The sequence below is a fragment of the Alosa sapidissima genome, chromosome 18 (genome assembly GCF_018492685.1).
Source record: "Alosa sapidissima isolate fAloSap1 chromosome 18, fAloSap1.pri, whole genome shotgun sequence".
Taxonomy (NCBI): Eukaryota; Metazoa; Chordata; class Actinopteri; order Clupeiformes; family Clupeidae; genus Alosa; species Alosa sapidissima.
This window is the reverse complement of record NC_055974.1, coordinates 20,225,180-20,252,286: the sequence shown is the minus strand read 5'-3', so window position 1 is coordinate 20,252,286 and position 27,107 is coordinate 20,225,180. Positions and strand designations below refer to the sequence as shown.

Below are 27,107 nucleotides of genomic sequence, written 5' to 3'. Positions count from 1 at the left end.
TGACAAATGTTTTGAAATAATGTCAAAAGCACCACATTAATGTCAAAAACATCATGGTTATTTATCACAACGACAAAAGTGATGAATGACTATACTCAATTTTATTATATGAGGTGACATCATTAAGACATGATATTTACCATAAATAACAGTGATTAATGGTATACTAGAAATTAAGTCAGAACAACCAAATTCAGATATGGTTAATAATAATTCCCATTTTTGTTTGTGTGACAGATTATATTCCCATGCCAGATTACTATTAAAACCAGATTACTACTAAAACTGTGTCATGTAAGACAATAGTTGATAATATGAAAAATAAAAAAATAATAACTGATGAGGCTCACCAGACTTTAAAATTACCCCTGACCTCTAGAACTAAACATCAAGCTCTTAAAGCAAGGTGGAGATGATACAAAAACACTTATTTACAAAAAAACACATTATAATGTGCAAATAATACAAATAGTACTTCAATAGTAATAAAATACACTATAGGTATAATTTATCCACAAAAATAGACATTTACAAATATTACACTCTGAAATGTATTAAGATTTAGTAAAAAGTGTAAGGCAAAAAAAAAAAGAAAAAAGTATATCAAGAGTAGGCCTAGCCCACCATTTACGCATCTTTGGTCCTGCAGCATCACAGTAATGGCACTAAACCCTAGTTTGTAACCCTAGTTAGTAATAGGTGTTACAGTCGTTCAAGCTTCACGCAAAGTCTCACAGGTTATTGGCAAGTGCTCCTTTCACTTATGCTGGTATATGTCAGATGTAGTAGAGACTGTTTGAAATTAAGGCTGCTAAAATATATTAATCGTTACACACACACAATCTCCCTCCCATTCACTCGCTCACACACACATTCCATGTTTCTCTCTTTCCTCTACTCCCCTGCTGCCTGGTGTTCCAGGATGTAGTGGGACAGCAGGTTGACGTCTGTGAGTATCGGGTGTTTCTGCAGGGCCAGCGTCACCGCGCTCTCCTGACCCGGGAACACCTGGCTCAAGCTCTCCCTCAGCCTGGAAGTCTCCTTGGCGCTCCTGTGCGGCTGGGTCTCAGGCCCCGCACGCCCTAACCCTCCACCTCCTCCTCTTCTTCCCCCCCTCCGGTGCGCCTGCTCCCAGGGGTGGGGTGGCTGGCCGGCTACTGGGCCCTGGGGCTGGAGGTCTGGGTGGTCGGGCTGGAACTCCGGTGCGACTCTGCCACCCCCTGGTGTCCGGTCGTGGAAGTGCGGCACCTCGGTTTGAGAGCGCTGCTGCTGGAGCAGGGGGTTGGGGACCGAGGAGGCCATGCCTGGGAATGTGTGACTGCTGGTGACGGAGGACCTGAAAATGAGGGGAAAGGATAAAAAGAAAGATAGAGAGAGAGAGGAAGGAGAGAGAGATAGTTGAAAGAAGGCAGAGAGAAGAAGAAATAAACACCATTTAAAAAATAAGCTTCAAGTCTTAACCACATAATGCTTTAAAAAGTTAGGCCACACAGGACAGCAGGAGTGTGTGTGTGCATTTGTTTGTGTATATGCTTTGTGTTTATGTGTGTGTGTGTGTGTGTGTGTGTGTGTGTGTGTGTGTGTGTGTGTGTGTGTGTGTGTGGGCGCGTGTGTGTGGGTGCGTGTGTGCGTCTGTGCACAGGAGTGCATGCGTGCATTTGTACACTACCTCTGCTGTGAGCGGAGGAAATCATTGAGGTGAGGCCCGTCTCTACCCAGAGGGTCGTCTGGAACCATAAAGTGATCCCCAACAAACGTGTACTGGAGGAGGCTGCATACCAAGACAAACAGACAAACAACCTAACCAACAACCTTTTACCTTGTAATTCACCAAGTGTTCATAACATGTTGTCTGATGCCGACAGCCTTTTGTCCTGCATACCATATGTAACTGCCTAATTCTATTTAAAGGTAGAAGAAATAACTTTTCCAAGCGGCCCTACTAACTGTTGTATAGTCTACCTCTTTCTGATGATGTCCTTCCAGGCATGGGACTCATCAAACAGGTCTCTCATGTTGTCGTTTGTCACGATCACTCCATTCGTCTTCTGGGCGAGCTGAAGCATGAACCTTTTATTAAAGTGAAAAAAAAAGAAAAAAGAAATTAGAGTGCATTTTCAAGAAAATGCAAAAAGTGGCAGAGGATATGTCTTCGTCCTGCCGTGCCATTTCCTTCAGTGACAGAATCTTGTACCAGTAACTTGTCTTCACAAAGTAACAACCAATAGCTTTCACACATCACACATAAGTCCTCACAATAGATATGGGCATGTATATTTAACTCATGATACCACAGACACGCCACCTCATACTGAGAGCTTTCCTCCATCCTACATAACACTAAAGCAGGTGATGAACTGTGAGGAAATGACATAGACGATTCTCGTGTGTACAACACTCACAACTGCCACATCATTGAATGCTGAGTTGAAAGGGTAAATGAAACGATTTCCTTTTCAAAGCTTTGCTTGTTGTCATGCATTCCATTAGATGACCTAGGTTACCGGTCACATCTGGTAGCATGTGCATTTTAAGCAAAACTGAGCCAAGCTCAGATACAGACGATTGCATTGAATTGAATTGATGTGTGTATCACACATAATCCATGACCTTGGCTGTGGCCACGTGAGAACAACTGTGAGCCTACACCTGCTGAGTGACTCGGATGTTTGCAGACTGTCAGCGTAAACAAGTCAGCAAGACCTCACATCTCTGCCAGGAAAGGAAGTAAAAATTAAGGGCATCTGCTTTGCTTGTCTTGCTGGCTAGCTGCTGCATGTCAAGTCAACACTAACCAGTGCTTTGACTGTTTTAAGGATACACTCTGGAACGAACATCATATATTCACTATATGCAGTTAGAATCTAATTTAGTTAGAATGGAATTGGAGGTTCCAGAAATAGAAAAGAGTAAAAATACAGTACGCAGACGTATGCATGTTCTTCCATAACCTTCTACCGAGCTCGACTTTGTGGTCATGAACTCTGCTCAAGTGCACCATGTTTAGAATTGAGGAGGTGCGTTCTTCAAACCAAACATTATTGCATAGAGACACACCTGTCGTCATAAGAGTTGATTCTTTTCCCCATGACCTCCCTGGATGGCGTGAACGATAACAGTCCAAGGTCCAGTAGCTCAGTCAGATAGTGCTGTTCTGGAGAGGGAGGGAGAGAGAGAGAGAGAAGGGGTGTGTTTGTGTGTATGGAGGAGGGGGGGGGGGGGGGGGCGTTTGAAAATAACAGAAAGAGAGAGAAAAAAAGACAAAATGAGATCTGACTTTCCATAATGCCAAGTGCACCCTGTCATCCTCATAATACTGTATATTTTGTATTCAAATGTTACTGAAAGCTATTTTACTGTAAAGTTATAGTTTGTGTTCTTTCCATATTTTACACTATTCACATTCAAACCACAACATCATTCTTGTTAGCAAAAGTATTAGCAAAGAAACAAAATAATAACAATAGTTTAACAGATACTTCATGAGAGACATGAAGAACAATTCCACCAGCAGGAAGCAATACCTTTGACCTTGGGGTCTCTCTTCTGTCTCCATTGGGGCACCAGTGCTGAGATCTGGCGGTGACCTCTGTCCCAAAAGTGCTGCACGGCCAGGGCGATGCCACGACAGGAGAAGAACTGGCCCAGTCCATGGCTGTGGACATGTCAACCATGGCAACATTAAAAAAAAAAACATGATACCCGGTACACCGTACCCAGTTAGTCAAAAACAGATTAAAAATGATCCTACACAATCAACAATGTTACATGGGGCATCGGTTGCAAATGTTAAGTGGGGGCATGCATTGGCAATGTCAGAGACTTCATTCTCTTTTATTACAAGTCAGTGTAGTAGCATCACAATGAGTTTGGAATTGTTATCTCAAATTGAAAGAAGTCCATTGTGTTCCAGGGCTAGGTACTGTACACCTAATGAGACATCACAGTGGTATGTAATTCTACAGTCACATGTTTGATACAACTGGCCTACACTCCCTGTGTTGTACTGAGTGTGTATCTGTGTGAATTTCCATGGGCATACATGATCCCATTATTGTGATGTATCAGAAGGGATACACAGAGCCTGTATGGCTCTGGGGATACACAACAGTCAGCTCAAAACACTTGTTATTGGGTGATACAAATAGCCTGACGAGCCAGACCCACATCAACATGTAGGGTCTGGCGACTCACCGTTCGCAGTGCTCAGTCCGAGGGGTGGGATAATCGGTTGTCTCTGCGCGCAATAGGATAGCGCTACAACTCTGAGTCCCATGCGTTTTCCCACCAGCAGAGCTAGTTGGCTAGTTCAAACTTTTGCAAACTTATGTTACGCTGTTCGCCAACAGCAACAACTCTGCCATCAATCATTATGTTAAGCCCGCCTACCGACTCTATATACGATGTGATTGCCCTTATCGAAGCTTAATTTTTCCAGCTTGCAAGCCAACGGAGAGTTGCTAGACTAGCTCGGGCAGCTAGGGTGCGTCTAGATTTCTAGGCAATGATACAACGTTGTCAAACTGGAAATTCGGGGTGCATTGGTTGAACGCAGTTGTGACTGACACTTCCGCTAAGCAACAGCCACTGTGTGACCGCAAAAATTGAACTTGTTGCACCCATCTTTTCTGCTCATGATTTATGAGATGCATCATAATTTTTCCTCTGTTGTTGTGTTGAAGTCAAGCACATGTAATTAGAAGGCTATTACATACTGTATATCTACTGCTTTCTTGCATGGGATGTGAGTCAGGCCATTTTTCGTGTACAGTGTTTAAAGGTGCTATACGAGATGCAGGGTAACGTCACTTCTGTTGACGTTCAAACAAAACAGTGAGCTAGCATGTTACTCCCTCCCCCTCCCTCCTGTGCAATTGAAACTCTGTGGTTGTTTTGTTGTTTTGTGGCCGTTTTTGGAACCCAGGCTGTCCACAGAGACCGTGTTTTTTTTACAGTGTATTCAGGGCACAGGCAGCTAGCGGATGGTAAGGTGAAGTTAGCTGTATGTGACAAAAAATGTTTTAGCTTAGAAACCACATTACATCGTTTATAGCACCTTTAATTTATGTAAATAGAGATTTGGTCTATATTTCATTTTCACATCTTTATGAAATTTTGAAAAGAGAGAGAAAGAGATTTAGTCCTGACAACAGCCCAGATGTTTAGTGCTTACCTCATAGCAACATTGCTCCCATCAATAATCACTTGTCGCAAACCAGGATCTCCGTTTCCACCAGCCAGTTTGAGTTCAAAGGGCATCTGCAAGCCCTCCAGGAAGCGCTGCTGTCCTGTGACCACGGCCCTTGCACCCATGGGTGGGAGCCCCTGTCTCTGGGGTGGTCTGCCAAAATGAGCCGGCAGGGTGGCCGAGTGTGGGTTCTTTTGAGGTTCAACGAGCATGTCATGAGGGTAGCTGGGTCGCGGTGGTCCTCTGATGGACGAAGAACCTCCTCTCCCCATCGAGTCCGTATGAACCAGGCCTCGATGATGGTTCTGGTGGTTCTGGGGGTTGAAGGTGTTCCAGTTGTTTGTTCTGGTGCTACTGCTTGCAGCTCCAGTCACGGGAGGTCTTGTGTGTGCAATGTCATGTCGATCCGTCAAAGCAGGGCTCTCTCTTTTCACAGGGGCCTCCTGGGGCGAGTCCTGATAAGCTTGATCAATCAAGAACCTCTCGATAGCTCTGTGCTCCACCAGAACGTTCTCACCCAGCGTGGTTACGGCTTTGGCGCTAGGTTCTCTCCCTAACGGTTCCCCCTGATTGTCCCCACCCTTCTCCTTGTCTCTCTTATCAAGCGATGCTTTATTCTTCATCGCTCTCCCAGCATCCCTCTCTTCCTCCTCCTTCCTCCTCCTCATCTCTCCCACCTCCTTTCTGGCCAAGTCGGTGGGAGACTCCTTAGCTCGTTGCTGTGCTCTGTGAGTGGCAGCGGTGGCTTCCGTGGGGTTTGTCCTCGCCGGCTTGCCGTCCCGCTCGCCCTGCCTCTGCAGCTCCAGGAGCAGCTGGTGGAAGCTGAGCTCGGGCAGGTTGCTGCACACCTCGAGCACCCGCTCCTCCGTGTACCCGCAGCTGGCTGCCGCCCGCTTCACCACGCCCAGGACAAAGTCGTCGTCCTCCTCCTCCTCCTCCCCCCCTCCCTCGCTCCGAAGCCCTTCCCCCAGGCTCCTGTCGCCGAAGCTCCCCTGGCTGCTGTGATTCGCCGCTCCTCTCTCCACTGTCCTGCTGCTGCTGCTGAAGGCAGCTTCCCCTTCGGCTCCGTCGCCGGACCTTCTACTGATGCCATCTTTCTCTTTCTCCTCCTCCTCTCCTCCTCCTCCGTCATCCCGGTCCTGCTCTTGCTGGACCTGCTCCAGGATGTCACAGGGGTCTACGGGTCCAGTCCGAGCAAGCACCCTCTTCACAACGTCCTCCTTGAAGCCCATGGCGGTGAAGAATTTCAGCCGGAGGCCGAGGTCGTCCTGGCTGCCGACGGCCACAGCCTCCATGTCCGTTCTGAACGCTTCATCCACGACTTCCTGTGGAGCACCCCCTCTCCACCCCTGCTGCCCCCGAGGTCCTCCTCCCCTCTCGTCCGCACCCTCAACCTGACCCCGGGGGGCCCCGTCCACGACTGCAAAACTCCGGAAGAAGGGATCCGAAAGCTCCCTTCCTGGAGTGACTGATGGCACAACCGTGCCCTGGCGCTGGTAGGAATGCTGCCCTTCAACATCCCCTGTCGAGTCTGACCTGGTGGGAAGGACACTGCTTCCTGAACTGTGCCGACTCGAGTCCGGCTGTTCATCTGGGATGCTGTGAGAAGCCCTGTCCACCATGGCTGTGGCGCCTCGGCCCGCCTCGTGCTCGTCCGTGTCTGTCCGTGCCACCACGGTCTCAAGAGTGGCGGAGGCCGTGTTCCAAGGGCTGTCCCTCACCAGTTCGAGGAGGACCTCCTTCACGGACACAGGCAGCACCAGCAGGTCCAGCGTGTGCCGGTCATCCCACCTCTCCACCAGCGTCTTGAAGGCCCGACGGGAATCAAGGGACTCGACTGCTCCTCGAGCCCCAGCGTCCATGCGCCGACCCTGGCTGCTCTCATACCTCTCCACCAGGTCCACGATGAGAGAGTAGGCCCGGACCACGGGCTCTGCCAGGCCTGAGATGAGGACGCACCCTGGGGAGCCCACCTAAAGCAGGAGGATCACAAGGAATAGAAATTAAACACAGAAAAACATGTAGTGTGTAAAAACGTTCAATTCACAGTAACTAACTGCCTAAGCTAACTTGTTATGTTAAATAGCTACTATTGACATAGAAAATAACAAAACATCTTTTATACAGTATATGACACTGGATTGATGATTTTCTGCCAGAAAAGAATAGTTAACTGGACTTGTTATCATGCTTATCTCATGCTCTACCATCACACCATTCCTGATAACATTTTTATGTTGTGCTATTACAGTGCCACAATCCCTCTGTGACTGGCATCAGGCCGTGAAACAGACCTGTCTGTAAACGTCAACATCTATCAGCTGATAGCCTGGGGTCTGTATTACGAAGTGAGGTGACTGGCTAACCCGGGTAACTTTGGGAGAAACCGCTGGTGTCCAAAAGAACACTGCACTAAGCAGCTAATGTCTTTAAAGTTACACATTGTTTGGAGATCAGTGGTTACTCCTGAAGTTACCTGAGTAACTCTGTAGCCTTGCTTCATAGTATTGCTCTCTGGTCCTTGCCCCAGCAACAAGGGCACCACTAGGGGGGTGAAAGTTAGGAAGATTCTAAGGGCCCAGCACTGACAGGGGGTCCCCAAAGAACCCCCCCCCCCCCCCAAATAATACTATATACAGTATTATCAGGGGTCCCAGAATTATTGTCTGTCACAGGGCCCGAATTATCTAGCAGCGCCCCTGCCCAACAGCCACTCCCATGCTCATTCAACCCCTCCTTACCACGATGTGGGCTGAGGTGTTTCTGATCAGGCAGTCCATGAACAGCCCACGGGCACCACAGAACACGGAGTGCAGGACCTCTGGGTAGGGAACCTCCTGCTGCTCCTCCTGGTTCACTGCACCCTTCACAAAGAGCTGCGTGACCACGACACAGAGGCAGTGGACATGGAAGTTGGACAAGACCGTTAAGACCGTGGATACAGGGAGGGGACAACACAAAGAGATGGTGGACATGCCGACAGATGAGATAGTCAGGCAGGTAGCATGGAGTTCAGCACAAACACTGATTGATTGATTGATATATAGATATATAAATAGATAGATAGATAGATAGATAGATAGATAGATAGATAGAGTATAAGTATATACTCTTTTGATCCCGTGAGGGAAATTTGGTCTCTGCATTTATCCCAATCCGTGAATTAGTGAAACACACTCAGCACACAGTGAGGTGAAGCACACACTAATCCCGGTGCAGTGAGGGGTTAGGTGCCTTGCTCAAGGGCACTTCAGCCATGCCTACTGGTCGGGGTTCGAACCGGCAACCCTCCGGTTACAAGTCTGAAGCGCCCCAAATACTTTACTTTATTCTTTATTATTATAGATACTTTATTGATCCCCAAGGGGAAATTCAAGATGATGATGGGTCTTTCATAGTATCAGTAATGACCTGTCAAGGTGTTACAGTGTAAAAGGTGATGACAAAATATCGCACATTTTTCAAATTAGTTTCAAATTTTATGCTCACCAAATATTTTCCCTTCTTTGAACAATCAGATTTTACCTAGACAAAGCCTAGGTGAACCCAAACGAACCAATTTGGTAACAGATTCGCCTGGGTTCACCCAGACTACCTGACATGGCAAGCAATTTGAATGTGTGTCCCAATACATGGCCTAGCATTCAGCTTATAACTCTGCAATGCGAGAAGCAGATCTCACCTTAGCCGCAAGTACGTCTCCAGACTTCCCCTTCAGCAGTAGCCACATGAGTCCGGTCTGATGGACCTCCGCCTCTTCATCCAGGGCTATGTCCAACTCCACCCCGAAAACGCGCTTCGCCGTGGGCTGGAGAGCCAGTACGGCCCCCCTCAACGCCGCGGAACATGTAAACTCATCCTCCACCATTGGCTCGTTCTCACTCAACTGCATGCCTTCGCTACTCTCTTCAGAGGCGAAAGCCATGGCTGGCACACGACGAGCCGAGGACCCGCTACTAAGAGGAAGAAATGGAGAGAACGCGCCCGTCTGCATTTATTATCCACGCGTGACTTAATAAATGTTCAAATTCACAAGGTGACTGCGAGAAATGCTGAATTAATAGGCATAGCTGGCTGAAAACAACACATACGTGTGGCTACATAACATTGGGCCTACCGATGCCTTTTCTGTATTTAACGCGTTATTAATTACTTACAACGTGTTGTTGTGAGGCCTGTCTGAGCTAGGCCTTCATAACTCCTGTCTGTTCGTTCGGTTCGCTGATTTCAGCGATAAGTTTCGTTTCCAAATCGGTGTCACTTGGTCTTCCGCGATTCTGATTCAGTAACTCGGTATAAAGTTCGACACCACCACTGTTCTTGTAGTTGTTAGCGTTTCAATTGTACACCACGACTCGACTCACCTTAAGATACCAACTAGTATAGTAGAGGACACTATAATTTTGTGGACGTCATCCTTGTTATGCTATAACGTGGGTATTTGTTGATAAAACTGAAACTTCCCCTGCTGTGATCGTAATGACTCTACTATTAACGCACAGACAAATTAGAACATTCGAACTCAACAAGAATAACATGTTACGTTGACGCAACAATGTATCATGATCTCTCTTTTAGAACGCCATAATCGATTTATCGTAACATTCACATTGGAACACTGTAAAGAAAGCCTACGTGACATGAGTGACAGAAAATAACCCACAGTAGGCTACATCAGAATAGCATAACGAGAAGTTCCGATATAGTTTATAGTGCTGAACACACTCCTTACCTCTATCACAGATTAGATAAACACGTGAATCCTACACTGGCTATACTAGAACAGAAATGAAATGTCCAGGAAATAATAGATTCGCCTATAGTGTGTTATTGTTTTTCCAAGTGTGAAGTTGTCGGAGATTTGTGGTAATCTTGACCCTCCTTCTGCTCGCTGTCGTTGGCTTAGCACATCACAGGATTAAAAACTTCCTATTTGACAGGGGGGAATTCCAATGACGTCAGTATTTGTGTGACTGACATTTCCATTGCACCAAAAGCACCAACATCAACATGGACAATTAAAGTAAACGCTTTAAAACAGATTGTAAAGTAAAACAAAAAATAGGCTTCTAGATCATACGAACTGTGTCATAACGTGTTGTTTTGCGTAGAAAAACCTGTTGAGCGGCCATTCAACAATGTTTAGGTCATTGTTGAATGACCCCCCACACACACACACACACACACCAGCTACTACTACTAACTAGACTTTGTCAAAAATGAGGTTGATTTGGTGAGGAAAAACAGTAGCCTACTGGTGGACTTGGAACTCAAGAGGTTACCTCCTCTTCATAGGTAACTACCCCCCACCCCCGGGACAGAGCGTCGTTGGGCTACAAGGCGCCAACGAGCGGAAGTGAAAGCGATGTTTTCTGATACAGTCAGCGTTGAGCCTCGTGACCCTTCAGACGACTACATTTTATTCTCATATGAAAGCATGACAGATGGCTAAAAAAGAACAACGTTTACCTGCAGAACATGCAAATAAGTAAGGTAGGTCAAATTATTGCTGGTGTCCTTGTCAGTTTTGTTGGCATCTGCCTTCATACTGCCAAAGCTTCCTTCTTTTCGGGTCACTGACAAAAAATATTAACTTATTTTTATCAACAGTAAAACAAAATGGAATTGTCGACTTGCCAAGAGCCTGTTCTGATTAGAGACGATAGTCTCGTGTCGTGGGAGGTGATTGGCAGCGGAGGCTTTGGACAGATCCATCGGGCCAAACATGTTCGCTGGGGGATGGACGTGGCCGTGAAGGTGCTCCACCACAGTGATGGGTAAGTACAGTAGGTTAGTGTTGGAGTGCCACGAACATGTCAGCGGAGTAAAGACCATGTTACATCTGTCATGTTGCATCTTTTCTCAGTTTTCGTTCTGTGTCAAATCATTTCGTTTCTTTGAACCACAGAAAACTCACTTTAGCACTTTAACTTCTAAATGTTATATAGGCCCAGTTTTGCTTAGTTTTATGCTGAAACACACACAGGGAGAGAGAGAGAGAGAGAGAGAGAGAACTTAATCTTCTATGAACAATGCACACACTTGTTTTGGATGCATTCCTATAGCCATTCATACACACCTGTAAAGATAAATCCAATCCCCCTCCTCCTGCTCCACTCCAGGTCTGGAGCTGCCCTCCGGAAGGAAGCCGAGATGATGCGTCAGGGCAGCAATCCCTTCGTGCTGCGGATCCTTGGGGTGTACCAGGGCTGCCCCCCTGTAGGAGGCCCCTCCCTGTCCTCCCAGCTGGGCTTGGTCATGGAGTTCATGGAGCGGGGCTCCCTGGCCGGACTTCATGAGGCCCTTGGCGGCCCCCCGCCCTGGCCTTTGGCTTTCCGGCTGGCCCACCAGGTGGCCCTGGGCATGAACTTCCTGCACTGCATGAGTCCGCCGCTGCTGCACCTGGACCTGAAGCCCAGCAACGTGCTGCTGGACAGCTACCTCAACGCCAGGGTCAGAAATGAACGCACACATGCACACTATTCACATTCAGTGGAGTGTAGTATCATATGTAAACTAGTATTGTAATATTATATTATGTAGTATATATGTAGTATGTAGTATGTAGTATATATTATGTAGTACTATACTTGTACGTGTGTGTGTGTGTGTGTGTGTGTGTGTGTGTGTGTGTGTGTGTGTCTGTGTGTCTGCATGCATGTGTGTGTGTGCATTCATGTGCGTGTGTGTGTGTGCATGTGTGTGCGTGCATGCTTTGCTCACAGCCAGCTCAATCAGTTGTGGGTCACAAAAACGTTTGAAAGATGCTTTTATACAGTCAAGCTCAAAGCAAAAAGGCAATTTACTATACTAATAATTTGTTTGTGCATAGGTACAGAAATTATTTAGGGAAGTGCCTTTTCCCACTAGGTGTATATTTCCTTATCAATTGTGTCTGATGTCAGAATTCATTGTGTTGGAAAGGTGTAGGGGTTGTAGAGTAGTTCTTTGTCAGTCACATTCAGTAGCAGCATTCATATCAGGTGGTTTCAGTTTTGAGGCAGTTTTGTGGTTCTGTACTCATTGCCACGATCACAATATTTAAACAGCTAGCACTGGCTGCTCATCTCACATTTGTTAGGGATGTCTGCTAAACAGCTCTATGAGAATGACAATAAATTGTGATAGTCTGTCTTGTGGTTGGCTTTCCCTGATTATATACAGTATAGCGTGTTTACTGGATATACTGTAGTTTTGGGAAATGAGTATGTGTCGTGATGAGAGTGGTATAGAACCATCACCCTCCACCGGCCATCTGACCAGTAGTTGGGCCTAAAAAAAACTATTTGTGGTTTCAACTGTGTAGTATTAAACATGGACAATGCAAGACTAATAGTGAATATCTATTAAATGAGTGAATTGTAGGGTGAAATGGAATCAGCATAGGCCTTAGCTCATTTTAACTGTGGTGGGGTGTGGTGCACTGCCTTTATTGTTGAGATTTAGTGGCTTGGTAAAGTCAATTTGGCCGTTGAAAGACCTAAAGAGAGCCAAAATATCCAGGTTGTAGTGATTTTAAAATCAAGGAAGTGCTGTTTGGTGGTATTTTGGGATTTGTACGGAGACGCAACTGTGTTTGGTGTATTACGCAATATTGTTCCATTTCCCCTAAATACCCAAACCACAACGGCTTCCAGATACTACAAACAAGATGGTCGAACAATGCCACTCTGTTGACTGCACAAACACATGACCTAAATTACAATACTACAGTATGACAAGTGGTCCCTAACTTAACTTTGAGATGTAGATTTAAAGGACTGGCATTGCAGTGGCCAGCATACTGCAAGAATGTGTAGGATTGCAGCCAATACAGACCTGTACGGATGAACTTCATACAAATGAAGAATTAAAAGGAGTCTGGGTACTGGGCTAGCCATCAGCTGGTTGGATATACACATATGTGGTTTTGGTGCTCTATCCTCAGTAACGATCGTGTGTGCGATCCCAGGGCTTACAAACATGTTGTCTGCTTTGGCTAAATAGGTTTAGCCAGACCCTGGATGGGAAATTTCTTGTGCGAAAACTGTAGAAAGTGCCATCTAAGAAAGTGCTATGTCTGTCACGAGTCAATCCCTCATTTAGGTAGAGCCCACAATCTTGGCAAAAAGAGTTCTCCAACATGAAGCAACAGGTTCATTGTCTGGAGCTGGAGTTTTATTTGAGCAGAGCACACCAACGAAACTGACATGCAGAGAACTACAAGGTTCTTTATTTATCTAAGCAATTGATTTATCAGAAAGTGCAATGAGTTGCAATTGCGGACCATAACATCCTGTTTCCGGAAAAAGGATGAGTGGATAATGTAATAGCTCATGTGGTCCTCGTGGTTGGGACTGGGCTCTGTGTCAGCCTTGACGGTTATTTCCTCTTTACATTTTATTGTTTAATCATCAACTAGCTTTATGTCAGGAACGTCACTGTTGTCATGGCTTCTTCCCTATTGCAGATAATTATCCATTTAGCAGCCAGTTCCTACAACAGTGAGTTGTTGACACAATAGAATGACACAATATTGAGTAGGCTATAGGGGATATTCTGTTTTATTGTGAAATTCTTGTGGTTTTCTATTTTACTGCACTGCTTGGACTTCCAAAGATCACTGCATTGCAAAACATTTCAATTAGAGAAGCTTCTTGATCCCTGGATGTGTATGCCACTGTTTGTACTCTGGGCTGAATGCCTGTCACATATATTCACATATACAATTCTATGTTGAGTAATCACTGACTTGATTGGTTTATGTAGTACTGTTCTCAAAATGGGCAAGGTGGGCAAGATTAATATTCTTTTTTTTTTTTTTCATTTTTGATGCTGAACTGTTCTACTTGTGTAATTGTGTAATATTATTGACATTTCCGGAAATATTTTGTCTATCTTATAAGGGATCTGTACACCTGGACTGACTCTCGACAGGTGCCTGGTCTAAGGATCAACTTTAGTTGCCATGGTCTAACAGCGAGGCTACACCGGGAGCGCAATTGAAGCGCTCTGTTCGTGGAGTGAATATGGCAGGCCCAGATGTTACTAATTACTAATGAAAAACTACATTTAAAAAAAAAAAAACAAGGTTTAAAAACAAGGTGTTTATTCTGATACATCTAAAGGTATCTAGTAAAACCTGTGCTTGCCCTACTATTTCATGTAAAAAATGGCTGCTGGTTGCCTGGTGTAGCCTGTCTGTTAGAATCAACTTTATTGTTGCCGTGACACTAAAGTATGATGCCTTGCCATTGTAACAATAAAATTGATCCTTAGACCACACACACCGTTCAGAAATACCTATCAATGTTTTGGAACTTTGTCAGACACAACATGCTAAAATGTGTCTGCTTGTCTGCCACCTTTCCTAACGTGTATTAAAATACTCAACTGGACGCCACTGTTCTTTTTGTAGCTCACCGATTTCGGCTTGGCCAAACTGGCCCGCAGTGTGTCCAGGAGAAGCAGAGAAGCAGATGATGAGACGGGAGGGACAATCAGCTACATGCCTCCTGAGGCTTTCAACCTGTCCTATAAGCCTACCAGTGCCTCGGACGTCTACAGGTACTGTACATGTAGGCTACACCATGTGATCGCCCATAACTATTTGCTGTTTTAACCTGTAGAGGAGTACGGTCACAAATATGTGATTAGAATGTCCGTGAACCGAGAGTTCCGTACTATGAGGTGACAATTACCCTCAGGGATTTTTCCCATAGACTGTACAAAGAACCCTGAAACTATAGATTGATGATGAATTCTAGAAGGAGCTAGGAAAAGAATTCGCTCCTCAGCAACTAAATGCATCCCCTCTGGGCAGCAAACATTTCCAGTTTGCCTCAATATAATTGTGACGCTTATGTTAGAACTCATGTGGAAAATCCACACCCAGAAACACATAGAGTAACTAACTGGTGCTTTGAACAGCCTAGCTAATTAGCCCTTTTCCCACAGTCTGCCTGTAAATCATATGTCCAAATAAAGTGTGGTTCACCGAGGTCTGTAGTTTAATCTGTGCTCTGTAATTCCCCTCTTCAGCTACGGGGTTCTCCTGTGGTCTATCTTCACTGGGAAGGAACCGTACGCAAGTGAGTCACCTTGTCGTCATCTTCGAAGATCATCTTTCTCTCTCTCTCTCTCTCTCTCTCTCTCTCTCTCTCTCTCTCTATCTCTTTCTCTTTCACCCACCTTACCTCAAAAAACCTTATGGCATACACATCCTCTGTGTTCAGCGGATGTGTGGATACTGCTGTCTGTCTGTACTACAAATGGCCTTTAAGCACAGTGAAGATATGTTTGATCCTTGATCTGTCTTCTCCCCAATCATCACTCATTATCCTTCTCAGGAAGGGATACATAGGGAGATTTTGCACTGTTGAACGATGCCTGCTTGCATACAGATTCCTGCATAATGCCATGGAAGGTGATTGAGGTCCAGTGACCTGGCCAAACATGCTTTCCACTTGCAGTATTTTAGGCACTTTCTAAATTCAAACGTGTGAACATCAAATGGGAGTAGGCCTAGTACACACCCATGTTACTGACACTATAGCCATCAACTGACAATGGTGCCTACAGATTTCCACATTGCCACCAGTTTAGTGATTTGCTATGCAAAACAGACAGTTTGTTATCACTATATAACCAATAAGACTGTCTTTCTCTGTTCCTCCCTATTTCTCATTTCTACAGATCTATCCTTTTTTTGGTTTTCATTCCGTTCTCCCTAACTTGGTTCCATTACCTTAGTTCCATTCCTTTTGTTCCTATTAATTCTATTCAGTTCCAGTTCCATTCCATTTCTCCACCTTTAACCCCTGCCCCCACCCCCTTAACCCCAACCTCTCCCTTTTAGATGCTCTCTCTAGTCTGGTGCGGTTTCGGATCCCACTCGGAGACCGTCCCGATTTGGAGTCCCTGGACGTGGGCAACGTGGAGGGCCTGACTGAGATCACTGAGCTGATGAAAAAATGCTGGCAGAAAGACCCGACTCAGAGACCAACCTTTGAGGGTGAGTAGAACAAAAGAATTCTCGCATTGTTGAGGTTTTTGTTTTTCCTTAAACAGAACTGGTAATCAATAACTACAGTTGAAAGAAAAATCGGTTAGAATGGTGCTCGGATTAAAAAGAAAAAATTCCCTTCTTTGACGCTCATGAGTTTAAGGATCTGCAGTCTTGGGGCATGTCATGTGCCCCCATGTTCATGCCCCCAGAGTGTAGCACTGGAGCTGCCTGGCTGCTGTAGTTGTTCGCTGCAGCAAGTCAAGCTAGGTAGAACCGATTGTTTACGTTTTTATTTTGTACGGACAGTACTCGGTGACCTCGAGGAACAGAGATCTGTGTGAAAAATTGCCGGAATTCTCCATTAAAGACTGGCCTCTGCACACAGCTGTACATGGTCCGCAGTCCCTATAGACCAAACTGTAATTCCTACCCAAATGCATACTATGTTCTTCAGAACAGTCGTCTAGATAAACTTTTTGTCTTACCCCCGCAAAAAACATGGGCCAAGTCTCACGACCTCCTTCTCTCTAACCGGCGGAATTTGTTTTCGAAATGTTGTGAGATGGGCATTGGAAGCAGTGGAAAATGTCTTCAATGGCAGCCTTTGACTAAAAATAATTTCGCGACCCCTCCAATATTTTTGACCCCAGTTTAAGAACCACTGTTCTAGATGGTGTCTGACAGCATTGTTTTGTTCATTATATAAGCTACACAGTAACTTGACAGCTATCTATATAAGCTATAATACCACATGTTGTGATTCAAAATGTACCTTGAATGCACCATGACCTTCAGAATGACATTCACTCTTCTATTGACTTGTAATGATAGAGTTTGATAGAGTTTCTGAGGTACTCAGCACAGGCTGGCTATCATGCGAACTTTTTAATTTTCGTAGTACATTTGACTGATAGTGAGTAATGATATGTGGGTTATGACAACTGTAAGTACATGGTAATAAGGACACTCATTATCATCTGTGGTTTGGTCTTCTTCAGAGTGCCACCCTGTGACAAATCATGTGCTTGACCTGCACAAACGGGGGATAAACGAGGCGGTGTACAACGTACAAACGAAACTGGTATGCCTTTGTTCCACCTGGTATAGAAAAAAATGTCACCCAAGACATTATAGATACATTTAACAATCTATTCATACCTGTAATTAAATACATATTTTATGAATGATTAGATTCAAGTTTTTAAAATCATCTGAAAATGTTGACTTCCTATGCCACTTTATCTTTACAATGAGAGGCAAAAATAGAATTGATGGTCACACGCACACACACACACACACACACACACACACACACACACACACACACACACACACACACACACACACACACACACACACATTCCATCTGTGTTTTCTGTCTGTCATTCGTATGTGTCCATAGTGTAGTATATATTATGATTTAAGCGTTCCTCTCCATAGGACTCTGACTGTGAGGCATCTATGAGAAATTCCCATATTGAGACAGTGCTGGCTCCTCCGCCCCCTACTCCTGTTCATGGTACAGTACCACCTCACATTCAGCCCTTGTCCTACCCTTGCCCATGTTTAATTGCATCTAGGCTTATGGCATGGAGACACACACTTTCACTCTCTAGTACTAATAAATATTACTACTACTACTAACTTTAAAAATGACAATAGTTCCTTAACTAAATAGATCAAACTCTAGTAATAGTTATTTTTTTGTGTGGAGAAATGACATGATGATATTTAGAACGTATTGAATATTCCTATGTTATTTCTTGTTAGTGGTTTTATTCTAATGCTTATATTTCGCTCCCCTCATAGCTTGTATACAAGTGTGCAGTGAGGCGGAACCTCAAAAGGTATATTTGCAATATTTTATATATTTGTATTTATATTTGGTAATATTATACATATTAATTCATACATACTGCATACATACATAATGTCTGTGCTAAAAGGTTTACATCACAGCTGATAGTAATGCTAAATAAAACACACAGGACAGTACACAGAAATTGGATTGGAAATTGGACTTTAATTGGATATTTGCATAATTTTGGTTGTTTTTCCACTTAGAGTTTCGCCTTTCTTCAGAACACTAACAGAAAACATCTTATTCCGTTCTTTTTAGGATACTGGCAGTTGCAAAACTTCCCAGCTCAAACACAAGCCAGAAGGTAAAGCAATGGTTACATTCTTGCAAAAACGTCACAATAACAAATAATGTAATATATTATTATTATTTGACATTAAAGTGACACTAAATATCAGATAATAAAAACTAAAACGTTAATCTACTGTACTCATTTACTTGTCATGTAATTAGCCATAGGCATGATTTAAAAGTCTAAAGTCTAACTAAAGTTAAGGTGAGAATGAAGCTAAATCTATTTGCTAATTTAATATTATGAGCAAGATCACATCAGTGGTTCAGCTTGATGCTCCCACATGCCATGCAATTGCTGTACTTCATGCTCAAAACACTGCTCATCGAGTGACTTTGCCCATCATTTAAATTAGGGCTCCCACAGTAAATCACACCACTGTATCCTGTATGTTTGTGGTGTTAGTCTGTGTGTACTGTGTTTGTAGCATGGTGGGATTTATTCTTGGAACATGAAAATAATATTTATGTCAATGAACATGACTACTAGCGAGTAACATGTTGCATCCTTAGATTCTGTCAAGAAGCATTCACATCAGCCAATCACAGCAGCTTCTCAGCGTCATAAAACCTCCTCATCCTCATCCAATCACAAACAACACGAGACTCCCACATCCTTTTTTCCACACTATCAAGTGAGTGTGAAGGGCCCTGTATATGAGAGAGCTTCCAATGGGTTCCAATATTTTTAAATAATTAATTTTTACTGTAAATGTACTGTTGTCAGTTGCTATTCTAATGTTAGTTACTTTAGATAATTGCTAAATACCATAAAGGTAAAAGTAATATTTGGTTTTGCTTTCCTAATTTAGCCTTCTGTTCAGCGCCAGCATTCTTCTCCTGTTCCCAAGTCAGGATATGGTAAGTATAAAGCTAATACCGGTACATATATTTGTCACTTGAACTTTACTTAAACATGTATCAACCAGTCATGAAACAGCCAAAAATAATGATAACCTTAAGAATCTTATATATTGTTTTTAAGTGGTAGTTATATTTTGAGTTTATATAATAGACAAAAGTGTTTGCAAAATGTCTAAACCTTTCTCTTATTTTCTTTTCATGTATCTCTTTTAGTCAGTCATAATTTGACAAACCTCCAGTTTGTGCAGATAGGTGACAACAATCGTATGCATGTCAACATTACATCCAAAAAGCAACGCCACAGGAATCCAACAGCCCCCTCTAGAGTCAACCTGCCGGCATCACAGGCAGACCCCTTTAAGCCTGAGGGTGCCAGCACATCCCAGCCATGGGACACACATCTCAAGTAAGGCCTTGAGCCGACCATGATCGGATGGAAAACCGGCGGAAATGACCGTTTCTGTCCTCTTTTTTTGTTTCTCACCGGTTCTCATGTTCTCAGGTTCTCAATCATCAGCATTATCATCATAATTATCAACCACTGGTTTAGCTTAACTTTGCAATAATGATTCATCTGAAATTGTGGTGCTTGGATCTGTTGTATGGCGCTTGGGTCAAATGTACAGTGTCATTGTCACTGTGTCTTCATAATGAATAATGCTAAAATGTCAACAATACTGATGTGGAAAAGAAATGTACAGTGTCAATGTCACTGTGTCTTTCTACTAAATAATGCTAACATATCAATAATGCTAATGTGGAAAATAAATGGAATGGGTGGTCAGGGATCTGCTTGCAAGCCGTATGAGATAAGACACATCACATGCTTTGTTGTCAAGATGGCAAATCATTTTTATTAGTTTATTTATCTTATTTTCATTGATATTGTCGTATACATGTTTTCCCCCTCTTTTCCCATGATTCAATAGTCCATGGTCTATAGTGAGATCTGAGGAATGGATATGTTATTGTGATACAGCAAAAGTGTGAAAAACAGTATTTTATAATAAAAAACAGGGTATTAAAACAATGTGAAATATTGTGCAGTATGCCTTTACTGGTCCCATTTGAACCCTCATGGACTAAGCTGTAGATTTAATACTTCATTAAAAATGACTTACCTTCTACATCACTATTATGCTGTGTGCTTTGGGGCTAGTATTAGGTTTAGGTTAGTTTAGGTTACGCCTATATATTTATAAACATATGTTTATAACATACTCAATTACACATAGTATTCATTAATGAATTATTTAAAATAAACAAATAAGCTGTAACAGACAAATAATCTGTAACAAGAACACTTAGTAAAGCATCAGTCAGTCAGTGACTAAAGTATTTAGTTTAGTAGCATGGAGGGGTGGGAGTGACTGTTGACCCAAACTCTGGGTCAAAATTTTATCAGCTTAGTTTTACCAACGAGTTATCCAGTAGCCACAGCCATGTCAAATTTGCTCTTAAAATGTTATTGGTGGTAAGTCATACTACGGTATATATTTCGTACGTGATATTTTCGGTTTTCCACATTTCTCTAAGCAGAGTCTTCATTTCAGTTTAAATTCTGGAAGCCAGTATACGCAGATGAAAAAACAAAAGCACTTCCTACATGTTGTCGGGCTGCCCCGCCCCCTGTCCATCTGTGCGTTGTGCGAGTGACCCTAACGGGTTGTGACGGCGCGTGTGGCATAATCACCAGGCTTCTGGCACCGTCCTGCCTCATCCTCGGCCAGGAGCTCCATCTGCCCGCCGGATCTGCCCACTACGAGGGGCAGCTCGTCCAGCAGGCGCGTGACGGTCGTCCGTGACTCGGCTTCTCCGCAGCCCCCCCCCCCCCCTCCCCAACTTTCACGCACTACCTTGATCATCCAGTCCACAAGGGTAGTGGTGGTGTGTGTGTTTGTGTGTGAAGAGGGGTGGGGGTTTGCTGGGAGGGATGCAGGCCCTATTTATGGGACAGACCGCTGCCGGACACCGGGTCTCGGTGTGCCTAGCAAATCGTTGTTGGCACGGATGCAGAGAGGTTTTTTTGGGGGTGGACAAGGTGGGGTTTTTATTTAATTTAATTTTTTTTTTCGTCTGGGAGGTCCTGCTGATGGCGGCAGGTGCACACAACATGGCATGGTTTTGTGCCCGTTAAGTGGTGTGCGTGCGTGCCCGTTGCTCTGGTTGTAAAACGTGTAGAAAAACGGGTACTCTGCCTCACCCGCGACTCCTGTGCCAACTACCAGGCGCGCTGTCCGTCTATAAACAGGTTAGGGATGGCTTTCCAATCCACACACACAGGGCCCTTGCCAAGCTGTGAAACTAAAGTGGGCACTGAGCACAGAAGCGCGGTGGACCCAAAGGACTCAGTTTAGAGATGCAGTCACTTTGAGTCCAGGTCTGGGAAGTCTGCCCGTCCAGGTAAGGGCCAGGATTAGTAAACTGGCACCAGCATTCAGGCACGCACACAACACAACAGACTTCTGCTAACACTGCAGGTCTGCACCAATGATGCACTGACTGACTGAAGATGGAGTGACCATCGAAACGTTAAAGTAATTTGCCACCTCAAAGAATAAAGAGTATTTGTATGTTTGTGTGCTCCAGATATCACCTTTTTTATGCATCAATGATGCACTAGTGAAATAACACAATGAGTGTTGTTGTACCCGTTTATCATATTGCATTGTTGTTTTGCTGTATTGCTACTACGTGTTGTAAGAGGAGTAATCACATATTATCCAAAGCTGCGTGTATAGGCTTCATGCATAAATAAGGCATTACACAAACTTGACACAGAAAGGCTATAGCTAGAAGGGAGGCAAATAAAGTAAAATTTTCTGTATACATACATACAGAGGACAAACATACATACCGGTACCCAAACATGCATATACACAGAATACAATGTTGTTCACATTCATTTCTCTCTCTCTCTTTCTCTCTCTCTCACTATCTCTCTCTCTCTCACACACACACAAAAACACACATACACACACACACACACACACACACACACACACACACACAGATTTACACACACTCAAACGCAGGTTTACATTCTTATGGAGTCTTGTCCTTGTGTATTTTCTTAAGGTGAGCAGGATGTCACAGCACCTCGCACACTCCCCCCATTGTCAAAGCACACTCAACTGCAAAGAAGCAAAACTTGGGGCACCCTACACAGTGTTTTTGAGGGGCTGAGTTCGGGACGCCACCCCCACACCCCTGCCCCGCCCACCACTGCGCCTCCCCCGCCTCACAGCGGAAAGACCAGGAAGCCAGAGAAGGTGGAGTACTTCCACCCGCCCATCAAGTTCCCCCTCTCCAGCTTGAGGTACGCCTTGTCACCCCTCTCCATGGTAATCAGCCCGGCGTTGGTGGCAGCCTCCCGGGTCACGTCCTGGTCGCCAGCGAAGGCAGAGATGACCGGCCAGCCGTTTAACACCAGGCTGACCTGCAGGCGAGGGGTGGAGGAAGAGAAGGATAGATTTGCAGTGAGAAGGAGAAAAAGGGTGAAAAGAAGAAGAGAGAGAGAAGATGCAATGAATGATAGAGGGAGTGAGGGAGGAGAGGATGGATGATAGAGGGAGTGAGGGAGGAGAGGATGGATGATAGAGGGAGTAAGGGATGAGAGGATGGATGATAGAGAGAATAATGGAGAAGAGGGAATGAATGATAGAGGGAGTAAGGGAGGAGAGAGTGAATGATAGAGGGAGTGAGGGAGGAGAGGATGGATGATAGAGGGAGTAAGGGATGAGAGGATGGATGATAGAGGGAGTAAGGGATGAGAGGATGGATGATAGAGAGAATAATGGAGAAGAGGGAATGAATGATAGAGGGAGTAAGGGAGGAGAGAGTGAATGATAGAGGGAGTGAGGGAGGAGAGGATGGATGATAGAGGGAGTAAGGGATGAGAGGATGGATGATAGAGGGAGTAAGGGATGAGAGGATGGATGATAGAGAGAATAATGGAGAAGAGGGAATGAATGATAGAGGGAGTGAGGGAGGAGAGGATGGATGATAGAGGGAGTAAGGGATGAGAGGATGGATGATAGAGAGAATAATGGAGAAGAGGGAATGAATGATAGAGGGAGTAAGGGAGGAGAGAGTGAATGATAGAGGGAGTAAGGGAGGAGAGGGTGAATGATAGAGGGAGTAAGGGAGGAGAGGATGGATGATAGAGAGAATAATGGAGAAGAGGGAATGAATGATAGAGGGAGTAAGGGAGGAGAGAGTGAATGATAGAGGGAGTAAGGGAGGAGAGGGTGAATGATAGAGGGAGTAAGGGAGGAGAGGATGGATGATAGAGGGAATAATGGAGAAGAGGGAATGAATGATAGCTGCCTGGCTGAGGTAGCTGTAGCTGATAGTACTCAAAGCTTTTGAGAAAATGGCCAAAGTTTTCCTTTCAGGCATCAGGGGAACATACTGTACATACATGTTAACCTAACATACATACTGCACAGCTATGTACCAGCTAGCTACCATTACTGTACACACCAACTCATCTACATCGAAGCTGGGTTTGAGGCTGCACACTGTGCAGATGCCCAACTGAAAAAAAAATGTCTATGGGCTGACCCTCCAAAAAATGTACTTTGTTTGTCGATTGGAAGAGAGCACAGGGGTGAGATGGGCAGGAAGGCAAGTGTAGTGTAGTGGCTGTAGTGAGTTTATTTCCCGGCTTCTACTGAACCCTGAGTGGTTCCCATGTTCCAGGCACAGTAACCCTTGTAATATAATTGACATATGTATGTCACTTTGGAAAAAAAAGAGTTTAAATTAATAAAAACATACATGTGTAATGACAAAAATATAGAAGGACATAGGTGTAGACAGATGTAGGAAGGGCGAACAATCAGACAGTACTACTCCTCTAAACCTCTAACCTAATTTTTGGCTAGCCCAGCTCCTTAACCTCTATGCTACCTTCGCCATATGTTTTTCATTACTTTGTACGCTTTGTTGTCACTGTTTGTCTACTCTGTCCTTCATCCTGTTTGACCTACAACTACATGTATCCCACGGTTGTGAATCAGAGTGGTTCCTTGCCTGTATGGTTTGCCTGTTGTACACTTTGACCACATGGAAGCTGAAGCTGTAGACTCCTTTTCGGGGCGCTAGGAAAATGCTGCGTGCCGGGTCAAAGTGAGCCCCCACATTTACCAGGACCTGCAAGGGGGGGGGGGGGGGGGCAGAGTAGCCAATGCATATATTACTGTTTCACACCCATGTCATTCACCAATTCACTCACAGCCCACTGTTTTCTGCTACAATTGAAATCATTACCTCACTCACTCACTACAACTCACACTGATAGTCAATCACTCACTCAACTATACACTCATTCGTTCACTCCCTCACACAGTCATTTACTATTTCACTCACTCACTCACTCACTCACTCATTCATTCACTTACCCACTCACTCGCTCGCTCACTTACTCACTCACTCACTCATTCACTCACTCACTCGCTCGCTCGCTCACTCACTCACTTACTCACTCACTCACTCATTCACTTACCTACTTACTCACTCACTCACTCACTCACTTATTCACTTACTCACTCACTCACTCACTCACTCACTCACTCATTCACTTACCTACTCACTCACTCGCTCACTTACTCACTTACTCACTCACTCATTCACTCATTCACTTACCTACTCGCCTCGCTCGCTCGCTCACTCACTCACTCACTCACTCATTCACTCACTCACTCACTCTCTCACTCACTCACTCACTCACTTATCCACTCACTCACTCACTCACTCACTCATTCACTCACTCACTCATTCACTTACCTACTCGCTCGCTCACTCACTCACTCACTTGCTCGCTCACTCACTCACTCACTCACTCACTCACTCGCTCGCTCACTCACTCACTAACTAAACTGAACCAGTTACTCTCACTCACAAAGTATACAGTGTACATTATTGCTGATGGTCAGATTGTCATGGTGCAGTTGCTCATCTCTGGTTCTTTTATTTCTTTATTCATTCTTCCATTCATTCTATCAGATGATCAGTTAGCTGTTATTCCTTCACTGATGTGCTCTTACACTCATTTGCATATTATTTTTCTCTCCAATGCACCCGCTCAAAAGTTTTTTCCACATTCTTGAACATTCACTCACTCATTCACTCACCGCCCACTGTTTTCTGCTACAATTGAAATCATTACCTCACTCACTCACTACAACTCACACTGATAGTCAATCACTCACTCAACTATACACTCATTCGTTCACTCCCTCACACAGTCGTTTACTATTTCACTCACTCACTCACTCACTCACTCACTTACCCACTCACTCGCTCGCTCACTTACTCACTCACTCACTCATTCACTCACTCACTCGCTCGCTCGCTCACTCACTCACTTACTCACTCACTCATTCACTTACCTACTCACTCACTCACTCACTCACTCACTTATTCACTTACCCACTCACTCACTCACTCACTCACTCACTCACTCACTCACTCACTCATTCACTTACCTACTCACTCACTCGCTCACTTACTCACTTACTCACTCACTCATTCACTTACCTACTCGCCTCGCTCGCTCGCTCACTCACTCACTCATTCACTCACTCACTCACTCTCTCACTCACTCACTCACTCACTCACTTACCCACTCACTCACTCACTCACTCATTCACTTACCCACTCACTCGCTTGTTCACTCGCTCACTCTCTCACTCACTCACTCACTCATTCACTTACCTACTCGCTCGCTCGTTCACTCACTCACTCACTCATTCACTTACCTACTCGCTCGCTCACTCACTCACTCACTCATTCACTTACCTACTCGCTCGCTCACTCATTCACTTACCTACTCGCTCGCTCACTCACTCACTCGCTCGCTCACTCACTCACTAACTAAACTGAACCAGTTACTCTCACTCACAAAGTATACAGTGTACATTATTGCTGATGGTCAGATTGTCATGGTGCAGTTGCTCATCTCTGGTTCTTTTATTTCTTTATTCATTCTTCCATTCATTCTATCAGATGATCAGTTAGCTGTTATTCCTTCACTGATGTGCTCTTACACTCATTTGCATATTATTTTTCTCTCCAATGCACCCGCTCAAAAGTTTTTTCCACATTCTTGAACATTCACTCACTCATTCACTCACCCACTCATTCATTCACTCAGTCATTCATTCAACAATCCATCCATTCATCCATCCATCCATTCATCTACTCATTCATTCATTCATTCAGTCATTAATTCACTCAGCCAGTGAGTAAGTTAATCAATCAGTCAATCAATCTATCAGTCAGTAAATAACAGTAAATCACTCATTCAATAATTCCATCTCACTCCTTGGTTTCACTTTGCCTCTGTAACTCACCTGGTCAAAATAAATGGTCATGGTGCGGTTGCTCATCTCCGACGGCTCGTGGTTGGTGTTCCGGATGGCCGAGAAGGCCACACGCCCCGTGCCCGACCGGACCGACATGCCCAGCGGATTCCCAGAAGGCTCAGCGGCGGGCGTGGAGTCGCACACCACCAGACACTTTCCCTCCAGCACGATAGGCTCTGTGTCATTCTGGCCCCGGACCTCCAGGGGACCCAGCGTCAGCAGCAGTGTCAAGCCCAGGAGGAGAGAGGTGCAGTGGGGCAGCACCAGACAGGACCAGCCCCTGTTTGGAAGGAGGGCAGAAACACTCCAGAGAGACTCGGGCATTGCAGCCATGTTGAGTTGTAAGAGGGAAAGCATGCAGACGCAAGATCCTTCTTGTGTACCTCTTCATAAAATTTTAATTCCCACACACTAGGTTTGTGCCTTGAAGTCAGTAAATAAGTGGGAAAAAAAACAACCAAAAAACAGTAGCAGGATGTCGAGAGAGTTCAGAGAGAGTGACACAGTCCTTAACCTCTTGTGCCAACTGCAGAGCGGTCTCTCGAT

General features: G+C 44.6%; 3 protein-coding genes across 10 annotated transcripts in view; 1 reads left to right on the top strand and 2 right to left on the bottom strand.

Moving 5' to 3' along the window:
• Window positions 1-82: 82 nt before the first annotated feature.
• On the bottom strand, window positions 83-10,046 carry khnyn (KH and NYN domain containing). Of its 6 annotated transcripts, none has more exons than XM_042069650.1 (9): window positions 9,921-10,046; window positions 8,871-9,144; window positions 7,930-8,064; window positions 5,174-7,161; window positions 3,525-3,655; window positions 3,058-3,154; window positions 1,963-2,070; window positions 1,670-1,771; window positions 83-1,336 (listed from the first exon to the last, which is right to left on the bottom strand). In XM_042069650.1, the coding sequence occupies exons 2-9, from the start codon at window positions 9,111-9,113 to the stop codon at window positions 895-897; spliced, it is 3,246 nt and encodes a 1,081-aa protein (XP_041925584.1). In that variant the 5' UTR covers window positions 9,114-9,144; window positions 9,921-10,046; the 3' UTR covers window positions 83-894. The 6 variants fall into 6 exon arrangements, with proteins under 6 accessions (XP_041925584.1, XP_041925585.1, XP_041925582.1 ...); XM_042069651.1 differs by having other exon boundaries at window positions 8,871-9,141; XM_042069648.1 differs by lacking the exon at window positions 9,921-10,046 and adding an exon at window positions 9,346-9,894.
• Window positions 10,047-10,068: 22 nt separating this feature from the next.
• On the top strand, window positions 10,069-20,318 carry ripk3 (receptor-interacting serine-threonine kinase 3). 3 transcript variants are annotated; one of them, XM_042069656.1, is made up of 14 exons: window positions 10,069-10,211; window positions 10,484-10,676; window positions 10,799-10,965; window positions 11,311-11,641; window positions 14,586-14,734; window positions 15,209-15,258; window positions 16,026-16,181; window positions 17,174-17,256; window positions 17,616-17,694; window positions 17,985-18,022; window positions 18,295-18,340; window positions 18,841-18,962; window positions 19,140-19,209; window positions 19,405-20,318. In XM_042069656.1, exons 3-14 carry the CDS (start codon window positions 10,808-10,810, stop codon window positions 19,599-19,601), a joined length of 1,479 nt encoding a protein of 492 aa, XP_041925590.1. In that variant the 5' UTR covers window positions 10,069-10,211; window positions 10,484-10,676; window positions 10,799-10,807; the 3' UTR covers window positions 19,602-20,318. The 3 variants fall into 3 exon arrangements, with proteins under 3 accessions (XP_041925590.1, XP_041925591.1, XP_041925589.1); XM_042069657.1 differs by having other exon boundaries at window positions 10,484-10,681; window positions 19,140-19,188; XM_042069655.1 differs by having other exon boundaries at window positions 10,484-10,681.
• Window positions 20,319-22,136: 1,818 nt separating this feature from the next.
• LOC121689660 (cerebellin-1-like) overlaps window positions 22,137-27,107 on the bottom strand; it is a 5,325-nt gene continuing 354 nt past the window's right edge. The window contains exons 1-3 of the mRNA XM_042069674.1: window positions 26,550-27,107; window positions 24,229-24,348; window positions 22,137-22,630 (exon numbers count right to left, since the gene is read on the bottom strand). The exon at window positions 26,550-27,107 is cut by the window's right edge and continues 354 nt beyond it. Coding sequence (XP_041925608.1) covers window positions 22,433-22,630; window positions 24,229-24,348; window positions 26,550-26,918 — 687 coding nt within the window. The 5' untranslated portion in view covers window positions 26,919-27,107 and the 3' untranslated portion in view covers window positions 22,137-22,432. The remainder of the gene's footprint in view (window positions 22,631-24,228; window positions 24,349-26,549) is intronic.